Here is a 19,608-nt window from a genome sequence, read left to right as displayed (position 1 = left end):
AAACTATACTTATATTCTATAAACACTGTCTTGAGTAGGTTCATTTTATTTTAACTGTCTTTTTTTCTGTTTAACTTTAAATTCACTGTCACTGATACCTAATATCTAATTTGATTTTTCTCAAACACTTATGGTTCATCCCTTCACTGGCTATTCGCTCTTACATACTAGTTTATATTTACAAATCGTTTAACGGTATAGGCTACATTCGATAATTAATTATTTCACTTTGTTTGTTTGATTGAGTTGTTTTTTATCAATTCCTTTAATTTACTTTTATATAATTCAATTTTCAAATCCTGCATATTTTTGAGTACTCTAAAATTAAAGTTAAAACATTTTACTACTTTATGGTAACACTGTAACCTGTTTGTGTCTTTCATAACAGGTGGTATCATAAGCATACCCTCAGTATAGTTTCTCGTATTCCTATTAATAACAACTGTTTGAAATAAACTAGTAAACTTTTTATAATAACATAAAATTGAATATAAATATATCTTCTCTAGCTGCATTACGTCTAAGTACTGAAACAGTGGTGCAGCTGAGTCAAATTTCTTTACACCACAAATAGTTTTTAATGTAAGTTTTTGCATTATTACAATTGGTTTAAGTATTGTTGAAAACGTCCCTCCCCAATGAATTAAACCATACTTAAGAATAGATTCAAACCAGGATAAATATAGCGTTCTAAGAAGTTTAGGAGTAATAAACTGTCTCAAATGAAAGAAATTATAGTTAATTTTTCTAAGTTTTTTACATAGTTGATTAACATGTGTGAGCCATTTTAAATCTGAATCTATATGAAGGCCAAGATACTTGACCGAATCAACAAAATTAATTTTTGTACAGCAAAATCACGAAAACAAGTAACTAAATGACAACGTAGATCGATCTCTTCTTTCAACGACTCTGTCAAATGAGGTTTGTAAGTAAATATCATTGCATTAGATTTAGAAGTATTGACAATTAATTTGTTTCTTATCACCCAATTTGATATTACGTCCAAATCATTATTAATTTTCATCCTCAGTAAATCATAATTGTTAGCACTGCATACTAAAGATGTATCATCAGCAAAAGCATATATCTTCGATTTTAAATCCATTGATAACATGTCATTAATATAAATTGTGAATAAAATTGGGCCAAGCACTCGCCCTTGAGGGACGCCAAGCCTTTGATAACATACATATGAATAAACGTTTTTTATTTTAACCATCTGTTTTCTTTCATTTAAAAAAGTCTCAAACCAATTAAAACTATTGCCCTGAATTCCATATAACTTTAGTTTATGTAATAATATGTCTTGATTAACTAAGTCAAATGCCTTAGTAAAGTCAAGATAAACTCCTATTGTTGGTTTACGCTCATCAACATGATTAACTATCTCACTTATGTGTCTTTCAACTGCTAGGTCAGTATTTTTACCTTTCATGGACCCAAATTGATTATTTGAAAATAAATTGTTATCTGAAAAATATTTAACTAATTGGCTTTTCACACAAGTTTCTAACAGCTTAGCAAAGGTATTTAAAAGTGAAATCGGTCGGTAATTATTCATTTGCAATGGATCAGCTGCCTTATACAGGGTGTTTTTTTTAAAAACTTGCATCTTTATTTATGTAAAAACCGCAATAGATAGAAATATGCAGTTTGCGGGAATCATCTATTGACGTAGGGGGGCCAATTGTTTTGAATTCAACGTTACATTCATATTCCCCCCCTTTCCCCCCCTGCCCGCAACTTAATTTTTTTAAATAGCAAGGTACCCCTTGTGACATATCAAATAAAAGAGCATGAAAAAAGAGAATTTTTGATGAAAAAAAATTTAAAATTGGTTCATAAATTTGTAAGATATTTCCCCCCTCACCCCCCCGGAACTTAATTTTTTTTTAATAGCAAAGTACCCCTTGTGACATATCAAATGAAAGAGCAAGAAAAAAGAAAAATTTGGCGAAATTTATTTTTCATTTGATATGTCACAAGGGCGGGTACCTTGCTATTAAAAAACAAGTTATGGGTAGGGGAAAAGGGGGGTGATTATCTCACAAATTCATGAGCCGATTTTAATTTTTTTTCACCAAAAATTTTCTTTTTTCATGCTCTTTCATTTGATATGTCACAAGGGGTACTTTGCTATTAAAAAAAAATAAGTTCCGGGGGTGTGAGGGGGGGAATATCTCACAAATTTATGAACCGATTTTAAATTTTTTTCATCAAACATTTTCTTTTTTTATGCTCTTTTATTTGATATGTCACAAGGGGTACCTTGCTGTTAAAAAAAAATAAGTTGGTGGCAGGGGGGGAAAGGGGGGGAATGTGAATGTAACGTTGAATTCAAAACAATTGGTCCCCCTACGTCAATAGATGATTCCCGCAAACTGCATATTTCTATCTATTGCGGTTTTTACATAAATAAAGATGCAAGTTTAAAAAAAAAACACCCTGTATACTGGAACAATGCAAGGAAAGTAACCCAGCTTTATAGATAAATTAAAAATGTGACGTAATATTGGGACAAAAATCTTAACATTTTCTTTTATAGTATTTATGGAAATACCATCAAAGCCAACAGACTGTTTATTTGGTTTGCTTAAGATTAAACTTTCTAATTCTACCTCAGTAATTTCAGATAAACGTAACCTTGAGCTGCACGCTAGACCTATATCCGGCATATCGGGGAATCCCGGCCCATACAATTCTCTAATCAGCTTATCCGGCATACCAGTAAAATAGTTATTGAATGAGTCAGCAACTATTTTTTCATTACCCTCAACCTGTACAATTTTATCATCTATATTAATCGATGTTAGTTAATTTCTTGACTTTCTCATAATTGATTTGCATATATTCCAATAAGACTTTGAGTCACCCTTTACTGCTTCAATTTTAGATGAGTAATAACTAATTTTTTCCCGTCTTTTCAAATTAGAACATTCTCTAGAGAGTTCTTTATATCTATTAAACAAATGTATGTCATAGTGCTTTTTCAATCGAGAGTGAAGTCTGTTTTTTTCATTTATCTTTTTAATTAGTGTGTCCGATATCCATGGAGTTCGATGCCTATTTTTACTGTTAATAGGCCTTAAAAAACTTGATTGATCAATACATTTATTATAAATATCGTAAAAAACTGTTAGAGATTTATCAACATCCTCACAATCAAACACTGGCATCCAGCTCACTTCAGCCAACCTTCTTTTTAAAATTAAATGATCTACAGCCTTGACAAACTCCTCTTTCAAATCACTATCACAACTCGTTACGCAATTTACATTAACTCCAGCATGATCAGCAAAGTCATAGTTTTCTAAATTACTATGAAAAATTAAATTAGTCTTACTTCTGATGAATACATGGTCTAAACACTTTACCCAATTTTCTCTCCCCCAAGTCGGCTCATTTATAAATGACTCAAAACCAAATGAGTTCATTATACTTAAATAATCAATGACACTGTTATTTTGTTCTAAAATGCATACATTTATATCTCCTAACATAATAGCTGTGTTTTTACAATTACTCAAAATACGTTGCAAATCATTGCGGAAAAAATAAAAAAACATATTTATAGTTTCTATACAAAGCTATTAAGTCAATTTCAAAAGGTTTATCATTTATGGTAAAAACTAATGTCAGTTTAATTAATTCAACTTCACGTGACTGAAAGCGTTCATAATTAAAAGTTAAATGATTAGAAATATAAATTACCACTCCACCAGAAGCATCTGACGTGTGGACACGTAGCCCAGCTTGTGCCGAGCGGCCAATGTGGACACGTAGCCCAGCTTGTGCCGAGCGGCCAGTGTGGACACGTAAACCAGCTTGTGCCGAGTGGTCAGTGTGGACACGTAGTCCAGCTTGTGCCGAGCGGCCAGTGTGGACACGTAGCCCAGCTTGTGCCGAGCGGCCAGTGTGGACACGTAGCCCAGCTTGTGCCGTGCGGTCAGTGTGGACACGTAGCCTAGCTTGTGCCGAGCGGCCAGTGTGGACACGTAGCCCAGCTTGTGCCGAGCGGCCAGTGTAGACACGTAGCCCAGCTTGTGCCGAGCGGCCAGTTTGGACACGTAGCCCAGCTTGTGCCGAGCGGCCAGTTTGGACACGTAGCCCAGCTTGTGCCGAGCGGCCAGTGTGGAGACGTAGCCCAGCTTGTACCGAGCGGCCAGTGTGGACACGTAGCCCAGCTTGTGCCGAGCGGCCAGTGTGGACACGTAGCCCAGCTTGTACCGAGCGGCCAGTGTGGACACGTAGCCCAGCTTGTGCCGAGCGGCAATGCCACGTGCCGATTCCAAACCGACAGGCTTTGCCTCCGGGAACTATCAAAATAATCAGGATGCGACCATGCTTAAAAACATTTTTTGGTTAATAGATATGGAATTTATAAATACGTTTAATATAAACCCAAACACGAGGTAAAAAGAATAATACCACATAATAAGAGTGATATTCTAAAATATATTCGTACTAACTAGGTAAGAAACACTGTTTGCACAATAAAATGAGTCAGTGTATTATAATTTGTATCTGTTAAGTCGTCACCATCGCCGTCTATAGGATCAAACACTTGTATCGTACATGACACTCGTGAATTGGTATGTTACATTTTCTTGGACTATTATGGCAGACAGTGTTAATAATAATGATTTTTAGTAAATTTCCCTATAGGGAAGTAGCTATTACCGTAGGTGGCACGGTAAGACCTAGACCCGGGACCGATTTACTTTTTCATTTTGATGTCCCCAGAGGCCAAAAACACCATTCGTTCAAATTTTTATATATGTATATATATATATATATATATATATATAGACATATATATATATATACGTCCGTGAACGCGATAACTTGAGTAATTTTTGTCCGATTTTGATGAAATTTGGTTTAAAGGTGTAAAGCGGGATAAACTTGAATGAGTTCGCGAACCAGCATGATCGGACCATGGGAACGGGGCTTTACGGGGGGTTTTATGGGGTAAAAATTGGTTTTTCTCACTTTTGACCCTCAAAACACAAAATTTCCCAATTTCTCTTTAGGCCTTTTTAAAGAGCTTAAAAAAACAATTAATTTAGTATATAAAAGTATTTTTGTTCGGTTAATAGTAACGGAGAAAATTAAAAAAATTGTAAATTTAAAATTCCCATGTTATTCTTATGGGGAATATTGTAAAATGTTGTAGTTTGCTTGTTTATGGATAGGGTATATTTTGAATTTTGATCAAATTTATTTATTTTGTACTAAGCTATCAATATTTTACAAAAAAACACACTTTATTAGTTTCCTTGTAGCAGCAAACCTAGGTACTCGTTAAACCTAAATTAAAATATATTTAATTGAAAATCAATTAAGACAAATGGAAATTCGCTTAGTCGGCAGGTTTGCTTCGGCGGGGGTATTTTGATCATAACTAATTTAAAACTGAATCCAAAATCATTATTTCTCAGCACAAACTGGACATTTAAACGTCGTTTTTCACCAAATGGTTTTCTACGTCGATTCTAAGAGCTTTTAAATTAAACAATCGGAGTGTTGGTAAAAAGTGGCAGTTGATGTATTCTGTTGAATTATTACTTTGTAAACAGTTGGAGTTGACGTTTCTTGATCTAATAGTTGGGTCGTTAAGATTTTTTGTAAAACTAATTAAATATTATCGTTAAACTTAAATAACGTTTAAAGATTTCTTATTTGTTCCCACGTTTTAAGTGTAGGCCTATACGTGAATAGGATAAAAGGCAAATCTTCACGTCATATGTATTGATTACCTAGATCTGATTTGTGTATGATATATCATTATTATATTATCTCTTCAAGATTATTTCTGTATTTTTTATACCACTCAATAATGTTCAAATTTAGTGACACTTGGTAAACTTGAATCTATAAAACAATGAAAACCCCGAATATGTCAATTGATTAAAAGTAGGTAGGACTGATATGGGTGATCACAACCACTATAGCTAAAACAACAGTTAACATTAATTTGTAAACGCTAAATTAAAATAAAAACAATGTTAAATAATATAAGTACTACCTAAATTTACGAATGACATTTTTAAGAAAGTCTTAAATTGTGTGATAGAAAGAAAAGGCTTTGTTATCCAATTACATGGCTATTATTTAAATATGGAAGCTAAGGAAGCGAGTAACTAGTTAGGAATATGAGTAGTGGCTTTTCATTTAACATGTTACTCTCGTTACAGGAGATAGACAAAGAAATCAACAGCAAAATAAGGCAGAGGGTTTTGTTACTTGCACAACAATTAGTTGTACTTTAAATAATTTTATTTTTTTTCATGAATATTTAATTATATTTTGTATTGCTTCAAGTCCTTGGATTCGCCTTTTATATATTTTTCGACCTATAAAAGTACAATGTGTATGTATTATGGACGTAAAACATCCAGAGGCTGACTATTTAAGTGACAAAACTTATTAACAGAGCAAAGTCTTTTAACTTAAAATAATTATCATCGAATTATACTTATAGTAGTAAATCCTTTATTCAAAGTACAAGTGACTAAATCTTCAGCCTATCCCAAGACTGATCCGTTGCTACAAACACCCGACATAACCTTTTTGAATCGACCAACTGTCAATTATTGTAAACTTTTATCTTGTAGATGGTGATAATATTTTCTTAGTAACTTTTGTCCACCCATTTAGGAGAAAATCAAAACAATACTTTATGGATCAATTGGTTGTTGAAAGAGACAATATTCAAATACAGGAATATATGCAGGGTGATCAAATTTTCGTTTTATGTACCTAGTTACAGACAATACTTTTTTATTTGTGAATTGCTAATAGTTTACTTTCTCAAGAGCATCACCCATAAAATTTTGCTGGGCTTGGATGTGATTTTAGGACAACAACTATACCTATGTTATTTTAGGATTGTGTATTCTATACGGTAAAGGAAACGTGTGTCTGTGTGTTATAGAGTAGAGCGATGGAGGAAATAGACCCGGAAGTATGGGAGAACACGACCAATGGAACTTTGGAAATCCTGGACATCGACTATCCGAGTCTGGAGGCTGTAGACACTCCCTTCCAGGTCTGTCTGGTCGTGTTGTTCTCCCTGACCGCTTGTTTGAGTCTGGGTGGCAACCTCACAGTCATAGCCATCCTCACGTTCGGGAAGAGGTAAGCAAGCTCCTTAAAATACTCTAATTGTTCCTAATCGATAACAAATAAATATGTTGATTGGATCAAACCACTATTTGCAAAGCAAAAAACCTAACCCGACGGCCTTGGAAAAATGTGAATCCAAAAAACAATCTTTATGTCTAAAAGTAGTAAAAACAATGAGCATTTTATTTATTTGAAAACATTATTATGGCTATAATTTTGATTGTAAATTAAGTTTTTTTTCAATAGCAGTACGACATTTCCAATTAATTGGGTTGTTTACTGCTTGCCTTACATTCTGGTTTTAATTTGGGTCTTAAAATAACTACCAACATTTTCAGTATTTCAACATTGGCAAATCATAAAACTTTAGCACCTCATAGCCAGGAATACAATTAGTTTATATATATATATCAACAACGAATGTCACCATATGGAATATTTTACTTTTGTTTATATTAAATTACACATTATTTTAAAGTTGTTATATAACATAAGTGTTGGATTGTTTTACTGTTTAAACGTTTAGGTACTTAGGTTTTTCCAATCGACAATAATATTTGAAACGTTTTAGTAAAGTCAGTTGGAGAGGCAATCCACTTAACAGATGGTAAAATGTTATGTGACGTTTAAATATTCAGCCAGTACTATCATGGTAGCGGGTTTTTATTTGTAAAACAACTGGGGCACTCAGTTGGATTCAGGAAAAAGCACACATGTTTTAAAGTCATATTTCTAGCCTACGGAAGTAAAAACACAACGTTTTTTGTGACCCATTTTTGTTATAAAATCACTATTATTCCTTTGATGAAAAATGTGTAACTGATGATTGTATGTAATTGTATGTAATGTTACACTTTATTTTAGTAATAAAGATATTTTACAGCATTGCAAAGTTTCCTAAATAGGTACATGCATAAGAAAATTCTGACATTACACAGGTAATGATTTCCTTAAATCATTTTGCTACTACCCCTAGCATAAATTCCACACTCAGAAATCTGGTTTAAATTCCTGTAGACACGTTTACTCGTAATCGTCCTCCATGGTCTTATTCGGTTAAAATTACTTGTGTTATTCACGAACATTTTAAGGCAATAAAACAATAACGATTGCCAGGTAAAAGTGGGGAGTAAATTTGAAACTACACCAGTTTATTCATTCGACGTTGAAAGTGTTAAGTGCATAGACACTTGAAGGAATTCACCATCAACCTGACAATATTCAACATCACTATGTTAATAATCATTTCATGTTGTGTTTGTCAGAGTGTCCTGTCGTACAGTAGAGGCCTACGTTGAAGATCATTAGGATCTTGAGGTACTCATCGTCAACCTGGTGATTTTTAACATCACTATTTTAATATTGATTCCATGACGTGTTTGTCAGAGAGTGCCGTCACACCGTAGCCTATATAGTGTAGGCCATCGGGGTACTTGAGGAACTCATCATCAAACTGACACTATCTGACATTCATGCATTATTTTTCATACTAATTTATATACAAAACCAAAGTAAAAAGTTGCAACTGTATTTTACAGGTCGTCAGGGGATTTGAGGGCTTTCCTCATCAACTTGGCCGTGTCTGATGTCACTATGGCCATCTTCTCAATACCCTTCACATATACGCTGTAAGTAGTCAGTTGACACTGCGCTGTTTGCTGATTGAACCACGTTACGTAATTTTACTCGTTATATGCCAGCGCAGACCAGACAATTTTTCAATGTAAAGTCACGCAGTTGAATGTCTCTGGAATATTTGTGGGCCAGGACTTAAAGGACAGGGATACATTTATTTCTGTTTGCACCAAACCTCAATTCTTAACCATGACAGTAAGAAGTTACGTGAGTTTGTTCTTATGTTGTACATGTAAAATAAGAAACATTTTATTTCCATTTAATGAAATGCACACAAGAAAATAATACTTTCATTTTACATATTTCTTCAGTGACCTCCAAATGGATTGTTTTTATTAATTGTTGGAAATGTTTAACATGTTTATCCCCCAAAATATCCTTATTATATTCCAATACAATTTGAAGTAGCCTTATAAAATGTTTTTTTCGACAATTGTTTCTTGCTTTTGTGGTAATAGAAAATTAAAAAGAGTATACAGCAAAACAATTACTGAAACTATTTAAATTGTATGTTTTGTTTATAAAAAGTTAAAGCTTTATAAAAAACCTATACTGTATTGGTATTGGTAGGTTTCGTAAGTGTAGGAATGTTTTGGCGTACCTGTTAATATACAGCCACTGCGCAAATCGTGCTTACGTGATTGACCCAGTAATTACCATGTGGTTTCACAGAAACCTTTGTACCTCCATACAGCAATCGGAACAAAGGTCTAAAACTCAGCACAACTTTTTCAAAACTATAACAAAGCTCGTTACGAAACTAGGTTTTGATAATAATGCATTGAAAAGAAAAGCATCGAATTAATTTTTAGTTTTTACTAGAGGACCCATGCTGATCCACAGCGTTAAAATAAATACAATATCAGAGGAATAATCAAACTTATGATTTTTGATTAAGTCCGTAATGTATCTTGAGCTTAATTTATTCAAACTATAAATATATCCCAAATTAAAGCCTATAATTTACTGATTATTTTGATTCTAAAACATATAAAAAAACTTGAACAATACTGGAGCTAATAATGTTTATTCATAGAAAACCCTTATGGAAAACAGTTTTTATGTTAATTGTTCACCTTGCGTTTCCTTAAAACTCGTCTGATTTGAATAACTCATAGCTTAAATGAAAGCATGTATTTCACTGAAGAATGGTCTGGAAGCATGTATTTATTCATAGACTGAAATTAATAGGAGGTGAAATAATTGCGTGCATGCCTTCAATTTGAGACCTCAATCATGATAATCGGTCGGGTAGAAGAGCCGGAGTCGGAAAAGAAAAACCAAATTGAACTCCCATTAGAAATGCATTAGAATCAAATTTTGTTTACGTATAAGCCGAGTGGTATTATAGATAAATATATGTCGATGCTTAATGTGAAATATGTTCCTGCATACCTTCAATTTGAGACCTCAATCATGAAAATCGGTCGGGTAGAAGAGCCGGAATCTTAGGTCATCTTGTATACCATATTGTAAATTGGTTCTTGACCGTTTGAAGGTAAAATAAATAAAGAAATAAATTTGAGACCTCAATCATGAAAATCGGTCAGGTAGAAGAGCCAAAGGAACTCGGGAAAGAAAAGCCAAATTTAACTTGCATAAGAAATATATGGGGAGGAAATTTCGTTTACGTATAAGCCGAGTGGGATTATAGATAAATATATGTCGATGCCTAATGGCAAATCTGTGCGTTCATACCTTCAATTTGAGACCTCGATCATAAAAATCGGTCGGGTAGCATAGCCAAACGAACTCGGAATAGAAAAGCCAAATTTTGTTAATAATAAGATAAGCTGCGAAAGCTAATAGACGTCGTGAAATCGTGGATGTCATTCTAAAGTAGTATGGTAGGGTATTTTCAATCAAAAGTTCACATCTAATAATTCCACAATTGATATGCTAGCAGTTAAATTGTTATTATCCAAGATCAATAATCCATACTGTAGTTAGATTATGCAAATAGTTCATAGTTCACATTATGCAAACTTTAAACATCGCTACTAAAGAAGAAGGCGCTTATTAAGTCTTTTCAAATGTCCGCTCCACGTTCCACATAGCATCACTTTCAAAAAACAGCTAGTTTTAATTTTTATTTCTTAACATGATTTAAATTGGCTTGTATGTATTAACGACAGTTTTGTTTGTGGTTTGTGACATAATTTAACACACGCTTACACCTTATGGCAGAGCAGAAAGCTAATCCTTGTTAGCGGAAAGGTACAAAGTACAAAGTACGATGCCTTGGGATTTGTATCAAATAGTTAAGATCAGAGCGGTGCCGGTGCTTACGACTGGGGCGCGATGCATCGACGGGTGACGCTGCGCGGATGCTTTAAAGTAGCCTGAACGCCGACGCCCCACACTACAACAGTTACTCACTTACTCACTCTAACTTTGTCTTTGTTGACTGGGCTTTGCTGAGAACCTACTTAACGATGAAGTATGTTTGGGTAGGTTCATGCTGGGACTCTGGGCTTTGCTGAGAACCTACTTAACGATGAAGTATGTTTGGGTAGGTTCATGCTGGGACGTTGGGTGTTCCCGCCGTGGTTCTGTCCCATCGTGATGGCTATGCAGCACACCTCAGTCATCGTGTCAGTCTACACACTCATGGCTATAGGATTCGACAGGTACCTTGGCTCAACCTTCGATATTGTGAACAGAGATTATCAATACAGGCAATGCAAAACAATTATTTTAACAAGATGTACGTTTGAAAATATTTAATTTATACACATTTACCCAATTAGTTCAGATAAATTGCATGGCAATATTTTTTTTTATTTTCAAGGTCAACATTATGTTAGTAATAATGTTTTATAAATAAAACAAACAATTTTTTTTTATTTAACGTAACAATTATGACACGTGGATTGTGAAGAAATAAATAGCTGCAATAAACGAGTAGATGCATAGATATTGATTTTCGTACACGTGGTTAAGCTCAATTGTGAAGTTGAGCTGTTTTAAAAAGCTTTATCAGGAGTGGAATACACATCAGGCATCAACAATTTAAATTAGAAACCGTTATCTGTAGAATAAAAGCTTTTCAACTGATTCAACATGAACTAAACCAACACTAGGGACTATTATCTTCATACTGTGGTTCGCAACGATTATTAAATAAAGTGTGCTATTGATTCGTTACTTCTATCATTTTAGTATTTCCAGCTAGAAGATATTTTGTTGTTATAATCTTTATTACCTATTCAAATATGATGGAAGGCAAGTCTCTGATACGAGAATGAGTATTATTAACACAAAACAGGGAAGCTTATCTAGTGGTTAGTAATTTTTACACTAAAAAATACATTTCATATTACAAATAACATGATGAAATCCTCAGTATAACGTCGCAGGAGATGTCAAATCTCTCGTGTTATAATTTGACACTAACTCAGCTAAGCTACCCTCGTTGGTTTATTGCTGCAGCTTTGCCAACGTTTTCACCAGTGCTTCAACTCACGTGCTGAAATTTGTTCATAATATTTTATTTATCTATTTAAAAAAAAACAGCATATAAAGACGCATATTGACTACTATAACAAAAATTAATCCAAACAAAGTGTTTCGATTATTTTTTTTAAAGTATCTTAAAATGAAGATACAAAGAAGACATAATACAAATTTGTCGTCTCCTTTATTTGGTAGATCTTTGTTTCTAACGCTTTGATAAAACTAATATATTGTAATAAAATAAACAAAACATCATAATATATAGATTAGAACAGCTTTGTTAATCAAATTTGTATTACTGTATTGAGCAGTAACTAGATTACAAAAAGATATGTTCCATGAAATTTTAATATTTTCTCTTGACGTCTTCCGCCATAATAAAACTCGATTTCCAGACAAACACGTATTATTTTCAAATAAAAGCTTGACTATTTGCCAAAGCTTTGATAAATTTTACTTATAAGTATCAATTTAGACCTTTTTAAAATTATTAATAAAGGAGTTGTATGCATTTCAGGCAACATAGTAGTAAAGAAGAATTTAAGTTTAACCCATTGTTGGTGAAGTAAATCGTGAAAGGCAAAGCACAATGTAAAATGATACACGCTGTCCGAAAGAAAATTCTGTGTCCCTCAATACAGATAATCAACTACTCGTAGAGCACGAGGTTTGAGTTTTACGGTGGATATTTACCTTAGTGAAATGATATACTGTGCAACAGATTGCCTAGTATGTATTCTTATGGGGACGATTTATAGATTCATTAGTATCCTTAATTATCCATAATTTAAATAATCCACAAGTGAAATAGTAAGCGTCAAATTAAAAGAATATATAAACATAATCTACTAAAATAATTTAACGTATTTATTGTATGAGAAACGCAATTCTTTCCAAATGAAATGATCACCAAGCTAAACAAGTGGTATTAAATATAATGTTCCACGATCATTAAAACTGGTGACTTAAACATTCAAGTCACAAGTAATACCCTAAAGCCCCATGTCAGAGACATTTAGAAAATCCGTTTTAACTTATAGATGGATTAGAGAGTAGGGGTGGTATTTAAACGGCCCTTATCCTATCAAAAGTATAACTTAGGACATAAGTGCTTCCTTGTTAGGTATATAAACCCAAATATTTATGGTAGGTAGTATAAATGCAGCTTAAGAAAACGTCGGTATAACATTCTTACTGTACTGCGAGCAAATAGATTTAAATTACTTATCAGTTTTTGTAAACAATTATGGGATTTGTATACAATTAAAAATCTGATATTGCATTTTGCGGACAGATTTGTTGTAATGGGCTGCAGATGTACAATCAGGATCAAAAGATATTTCAAAGATGGCTGGATCTAATATGGTCAAAAACCTCAACCTAAGCCTAAAGTACATTAGTTTAGTATTTAATTTGGCATTTGACTTCCTCTGTTCTTAAAACATCAATGATCTTAGGAAATCATTAATTTCATCATCTATTATTGTTATATTTTTGCCTGAACATGATTAGTTTCGGCCAACTTTTTTTTAGGTATTAAGAAGTATAAAAGCTGACTTCGTAGGCTTCGAGCCAAGTGAAAACGTCAAGTGCTACAATAATTGTGCTATTATGTATACATTTGATGTTTAGATCACAGCAATATTTTTCGTAAGTAAAAATAAAATAAAAGTAAATAGAACTGTTATGTTACGCAGATACAGAGCTATCTGGTATCCCTTCGACCGCCACAGCCGCAATCTACGCAACAAAGTGATCATCTTCTGTATCTGGGTGATGGCGGGTCTTGTGTCTGCCATACAACTCAAGGTGGTCGAGTCTCGCCAGTTCAAATATGACGGAAGGTAAGTCTTACAAAACAGGGAAGCTTATCTAGTCGGGCTTTACGGTTTGCGATGGTATTTTGTTCAAGAGATTGGGGATGCCATCACATTTATGAGGTGGCTTCAGGTTGTTATAAATTTAATCATGTCTCTTGAACTTGATTTTTTACAGGCACACAAGCCACTGTACCAAGCCATAAGGGAGGAGATTGTTTCAACAACATAAAAACAAACAATTTGTATAAAAAACTGTATTCGATTATTTCAATTTGTAGTTTAACTGCTGTAGGTATTGCTGGGTTGAGCTAAAAGGATAAACCAACTAAAAATACATGTGACATTAAAACGTTTTTCCCAATAAAATAAACAAGAAAAAATTAAATAATCATACAATGGTTACACAATAGTTTAATACAATGGTTATTCTGGTTTTTATGTTTTGTCGGTATTACCTTATTAGTAATACCGACGTATGTGGTCGGTTTATGTTTGTGGTATGTAACACTATTAATGCATGTTAATTATTTTGAAATATCACTTAATTGCTTTATTTAGTTTGATTTATATTCTACGCTTTTGAAGTAGTGTTATTACATATGTTTGGTGGTAAAATAGTTGAAAGAGCATCTACACTAGCAGATGTTTAATGAACATTCACTTCTATTCCATCATTGTTTCCCTGGTCTGAACAAACTGTTGGTTTAAGGGGTGAAGTGAGCATTGATGAGTAAAATGTGAGCATTGATGTATTAACCAGAAATGTTCAGAACAGGAGAAAATACTCGCAGAGCAAATAACATTTTACATTGACCAGGTACGCTCTTTGATCCCATCGCTTGTTTTTCCAGCCTTATCCTTTACTAATAACAAAATCCATCATTGGAAAACGCAGGAAGAATATGAAATGACGTAGCCTTCCTGATTCTGGTGCACTAATCCGGTGTGGCCTATATTTTGCCTATAATTGCTTTTAATCCTACCATCTGTTTACCTAGGATGAATCAGGACTGTTCAGAGCGATGGAGCGAGCCTCATCACAGCAGGTACTACACTGTGTTCATCTTTCTGTTCACTTTCTTTATCCCACTGTTTGGCCTCGCCCTCACCTACTCGTCCATCGCGTGGAAGATGTGGCGCAGATCTTCCCCCGGCAACGCCGACCCTGACAGAGACCTCGTCCAGCTGCGTGCCAAACGCAAGGTTTTCAATTACATTATGTTATCTTGGATTAGAAGTTTAAAAATGCAAAGTAATTCAAATCTTGTGTTTGAATATTGTAACAGGTATACATTGTGGCCCAAACCAATATTACCATATCATGAGTATTTTTAATCAATAGCCACAATCAAAAGCCACTTACTATCTTTTTGTATATATAATAATAATATAATAAATATATTTACCTCTAGTATAAGCGTAAATATATGCTTTAAGCGTTTTAAGACGTTTCTTGTATTTACTTTCCATATTTTTAATCGTTACTGTATTTAAAATACATAATCTGACAGAAGTGGTTTACAAGATAAAACAAATATAAAAATGTTTTTTATTAAAAAGCTAAGTGTATTCAGCCATTCCAAATTTAAATAAAAAAGAATTCAATTTTTAAATTATGTCTAGGAGTAATTTATAGGTTTTGATTCTCCAGGGCTTACTATTCAGTATTAATAAATCACAGAAAGGCATCTGTTTGAATACTTACATGAAACAACATTTTATCTTGAATGTTGGAACCTGACATCAATTAGCTTGTTATTAAAATTCCAATTCTCAGTTGAGTTTAATCTACAGTATTTATCGTATTTTTATTTTGACAAATCTGTATGAATTAATTTCAATATCTATAAAAGAGGAAGTAAGGATGTATGTATGTCCGTATATACCCTATGGACTCCGAAACTGCTCGACAGATTTTAATGAAACTTTCAGGCATTATTACGCATTATTCAATGATGGTTTGTGTGAAGTTTGGTGCTACTCCGTGAAAAGGGCTCCACCCCAGACGGTTTTAAGGGGTCTAATGTCAGGCTTTTGGAACTACAATGTTTAAAAATAAACATAATTTAAAAGCAGATGTTTACTTTCACAAACTGTTTTGTAGGTTTGAATAATCACAACGTTCTGTATTAGTCATGATTTAGCATAGTAACACACTGTTTCCACAGAATGCAGCACGGAAAATTATTTTACATTTGGATAGGTCCAAATATATCAAACACCAACTGCAGCACACCTGTGCACTCAACCACGTTCAAATTCCCCACTATTACATAATATATAAGCATAAACAGTAAAAACCTTTATCAAAGTATTATAAACAATAACAGGGATGGCAATGCCATTATATTTCTGTCTTTCGTTGTATACCCACACAATCCAACATAAATTATTAAGTGAATAATAATCGTGCGTGCTATCTCAGGTATTCAAATGCCTCTCAATCTGTCATCAACCCATTAATTACTGTCATTAAAAGAAGGAACCCCAATAATACCAATGCGAAACTTAAATCCACTTAATCTGTGCAACGGATCAGACTGACGATTAAAAAATGACACCAATCTTGATCGAATCAACAATCATCAGTGGTAAGTTTAAAGGAGAAATAGTCTCAATCCCAAGAATACTGATGATTTAATCCAAATTGCCTTTTGAATTCTAGCGACTACAATTTCATTTGCGTGTTGCTTTCGCAATCACAATTATAATGAACAAGGGCAATCCCTGACTATCGCCGGTTTAAATTTAGTAAATGCATGCTTTTCACACGGACAGCTGTATGTTGCGTGCTCATGTGGTGGTAGGAGAGCCTAGAAACTTATATACTTATACACCTAATTAAAAAACAAAAAAATATTGTTTATACACTGGCAATTAAGTAAAAAATATCATATTTTTGTTTTTGGTATAATTTTGTATTATTTATTGTAATGAACAAATTGCCATTTAATATAATAGTTGTTAGTGCAGCAACACAAGCCAGGTAGATTATTTTACTTTTGTTACAGGTTATAAAGATGCTGGTGACTATAGTTGTCCTGTTCTCTCTGTGCTGGCTGCCTCTACAGACGTTCTACGCTATCTACGCCTTCTTCCCTGACTTTGCTAACTCTCAGACTGACGCATCTCGACTAGTCTACGTCTTGTCCTACTTTGGTTGTTTGTGGCTAGCAAATGCAAACAGCTTCGTCAACCCACTCATATATTGTTTTATGAGTGAAAATTTCAGAGTGAGTAAAAACTGAAATTATTTGCTATTATATCTTATCAAAATTATTTCAGCTAATTGAAAAAAAATAATATTTCAGCGTTTTGGTTTTCTTAAATTGCTAGAAAATGATTAATTTTTCGATTCACTTCATCGCATGACCTTGTTTTCTTAGGCTGATCTACGAGACATGGTTTGGAGAGTGTGGAGGAGAAACAACTCACACAACCTACATGGAGGATCCATTAGAAGCTCAACTAGGACTACCATATGTATGACACACCACAACTCAGGTAGACATCATCAAAATCATCATCATTAGATAAAAGATGAACATAGCAAATGTAAGACAAACCAAAACTTTTATCATCATAAAGTACCATCATTAGATAAATACAAGACATGATAATGTGACTATAAAAAAATCACTCAGCATCACAATAACTATGTCATTGGAGTACAACACATTAACACTCAGACAAACATCATCATAATCCTCATTGTAAATGGATAAAATATTAGGGTTATTTTGCACGGCAACTTCATTAGTTATTATTGTTACTGTTAGATTTCAGGTCAAACACATGAAGGATTGTATTTCAGTCACGTATCGTTGTGGGCAAATGTTACTTCTACAAAATTGCTGAATACTTTGTATACAACATAAGTATACGATATCGATGTAGCAATATATTACGAATAAAAATACAAAGATAAAGTGATGATATAAGTGCATAACAACTGTATTTGCTGCCGATATTATCAAATTTATTTTTCAATTAAATTAGGCTAAATTAAAAATCTAAAATGTTTGTTCCACATGAATAATTATTTTCTATATTAACTGTGCTGTTTTTTACAGATTACTCAAGGTCTTTTAGAAGATCTCAACGTGACATGTCATTCAAAAGTACAACATTTGAGAAAAATGCTGATTACCGAAGATATAGTAATGTTCATTCATATTTGTAAAATGAATTAAGAATAATGTGTAAGAAACTACAGGGATTTGGTCATGTTCAAGCTATATGAAACTTTTATAATATTGGTGTGAATTTATAATCCGGACAAAATTGATATGATTATCTTACTACAAGTGGTCATTGTCACACTAGAATTTAATAAGTAATTAATTTCATACTATGAGTTTAAATAGTGATTTTCCCTCCTCAAATTTATAAAGATATTACCAAAGTATTACATTTTATTTTGTTTCAACTTTGAAGCTAAAATACATTACATGGAGTGTAATGCACTAAAAGCTTCTCGACCGTTAGCTTCATTTTATGATTTATAGTAGTTTATGATTTATCTCTTATAAAACAGGAAAATATGTTAGTCATACACATTACTTATGAACAGAAGTTTGAGAAGGCTACATTTTAAAATTAGCGTCAATATTCAGTTTACCCTTTGAGTTTATTTGAAGTGTCCTGATTTCACTTTATGAAAATGTATTTTGTTCTTGATAACTAGAAGTAGGACAATAATATAAATAATGTATAGCTAAAACCAATGTACAACTCAAACATATTGTAAATGTCATGTTTCTAATTTAAATAACAGTGTATACATTTGGTTTTGTCATTAGCTTCATATTCCAGTGTTGGTTTGATCTTACAAAACAAGATATATTGCTGTGATGGAAATGTGAATATTTGGTCCTAATTAGATTGATGTATTTTTGTACTGTTTGATGTTAATAAAATGAAGTTGAAACAGCAAGTAAGTCTTTAAAAAATGGCATTTTATAACCAAGCAATCATGCAGTTACTAATTAACCAAGCAAGATTACAAGCCATGTTGCAGTTCCTCAATTCCTGTGTATCAATAATTGTTTCATGGCTGGGGTTTGGCATGTAGTGCGTCAGAAGCTTTTTGTTGGTTCAACACTGGACCCAGCTGTTCCTGATCATTGGGCTTTTAATAAATGATCCTGGCTATTGAATCAGCTGGTCTTAGTCAGTAACAAAGCTACGCAGATCACCTCAAACCATTCTACACTCAACCTTAAATCATATTTGAATTGAAAAACTCACACAAATTTAACACATGGTGGCGTCCCCATCTCAATGATTGATAATTGATTGGCAATTAATAATTGATCATTGAGGTAGTAATCAGTCAGTGGCTTGTTTCCTTTTTAGTAGATTTTCCATATAAAATACTACAACTTAAAACAATGCCGCAACCCAGACCTCAAATGGACAATCGAGGCAAAAATGACTGCTGTTCAAATATTCAATAAACTTGCTATCTAGTTGTACGATACCTCAGGGGGAGCCCGCTAGAAGATGGAAGAACAAAATAAACTTAAGAATAGGTCAATATACTTATTAAACAAAGGTTTTTATT

The 19,608-nt window shown here is 33.3% G+C and overlaps 1 protein-coding gene across 1 annotated transcript in view; it reads left to right on the top strand.

Annotated features, from left to right (window-relative positions):
* LOC128983029 (tachykinin-like peptides receptor 99D) overlaps positions 1 to 18,931 on the top strand; it is a 30,030-nt gene extending 11,099 nt beyond the window's left edge. Inside the window, exons 2-9 of the mRNA XM_054402154.1 lie at positions 6,941 to 7,143; positions 8,670 to 8,759; positions 11,283 to 11,396; positions 13,920 to 14,066; positions 15,041 to 15,245; positions 17,054 to 17,275; positions 17,429 to 17,546; positions 18,116 to 18,931. Of these exons, the coding sequence (XP_054258129.1) occupies positions 6,950 to 7,143; positions 8,670 to 8,759; positions 11,283 to 11,396; positions 13,920 to 14,066; positions 15,041 to 15,245; positions 17,054 to 17,275; positions 17,429 to 17,546; positions 18,116 to 18,225 (1,200 nt within the window). The 5' untranslated portion in view covers positions 6,941 to 6,949 and the 3' untranslated portion in view covers positions 18,226 to 18,931. The remainder of the gene's footprint in view (positions 1 to 6,940; positions 7,144 to 8,669; positions 8,760 to 11,282; positions 11,397 to 13,919; positions 14,067 to 15,040; positions 15,246 to 17,053; positions 17,276 to 17,428; positions 17,547 to 18,115) is intronic.
* The last annotated feature ends 677 nt before the right edge of the window (positions 18,932 to 19,608 follow it).

This window comes from Macrosteles quadrilineatus, unplaced genomic scaffold (assembly GCF_028750875.1).
Source record: "Macrosteles quadrilineatus isolate MER2022 unplaced genomic scaffold, UCM_ALF_1.0 Scaffold_1__1_contigs__length_201487025, whole genome shotgun sequence".
Classification (NCBI taxonomy): domain Eukaryota; kingdom Metazoa; phylum Arthropoda; class Insecta; order Hemiptera; family Cicadellidae; genus Macrosteles; species Macrosteles quadrilineatus.
This window is presented reverse-complemented; position numbering and strand designations above follow the sequence as displayed.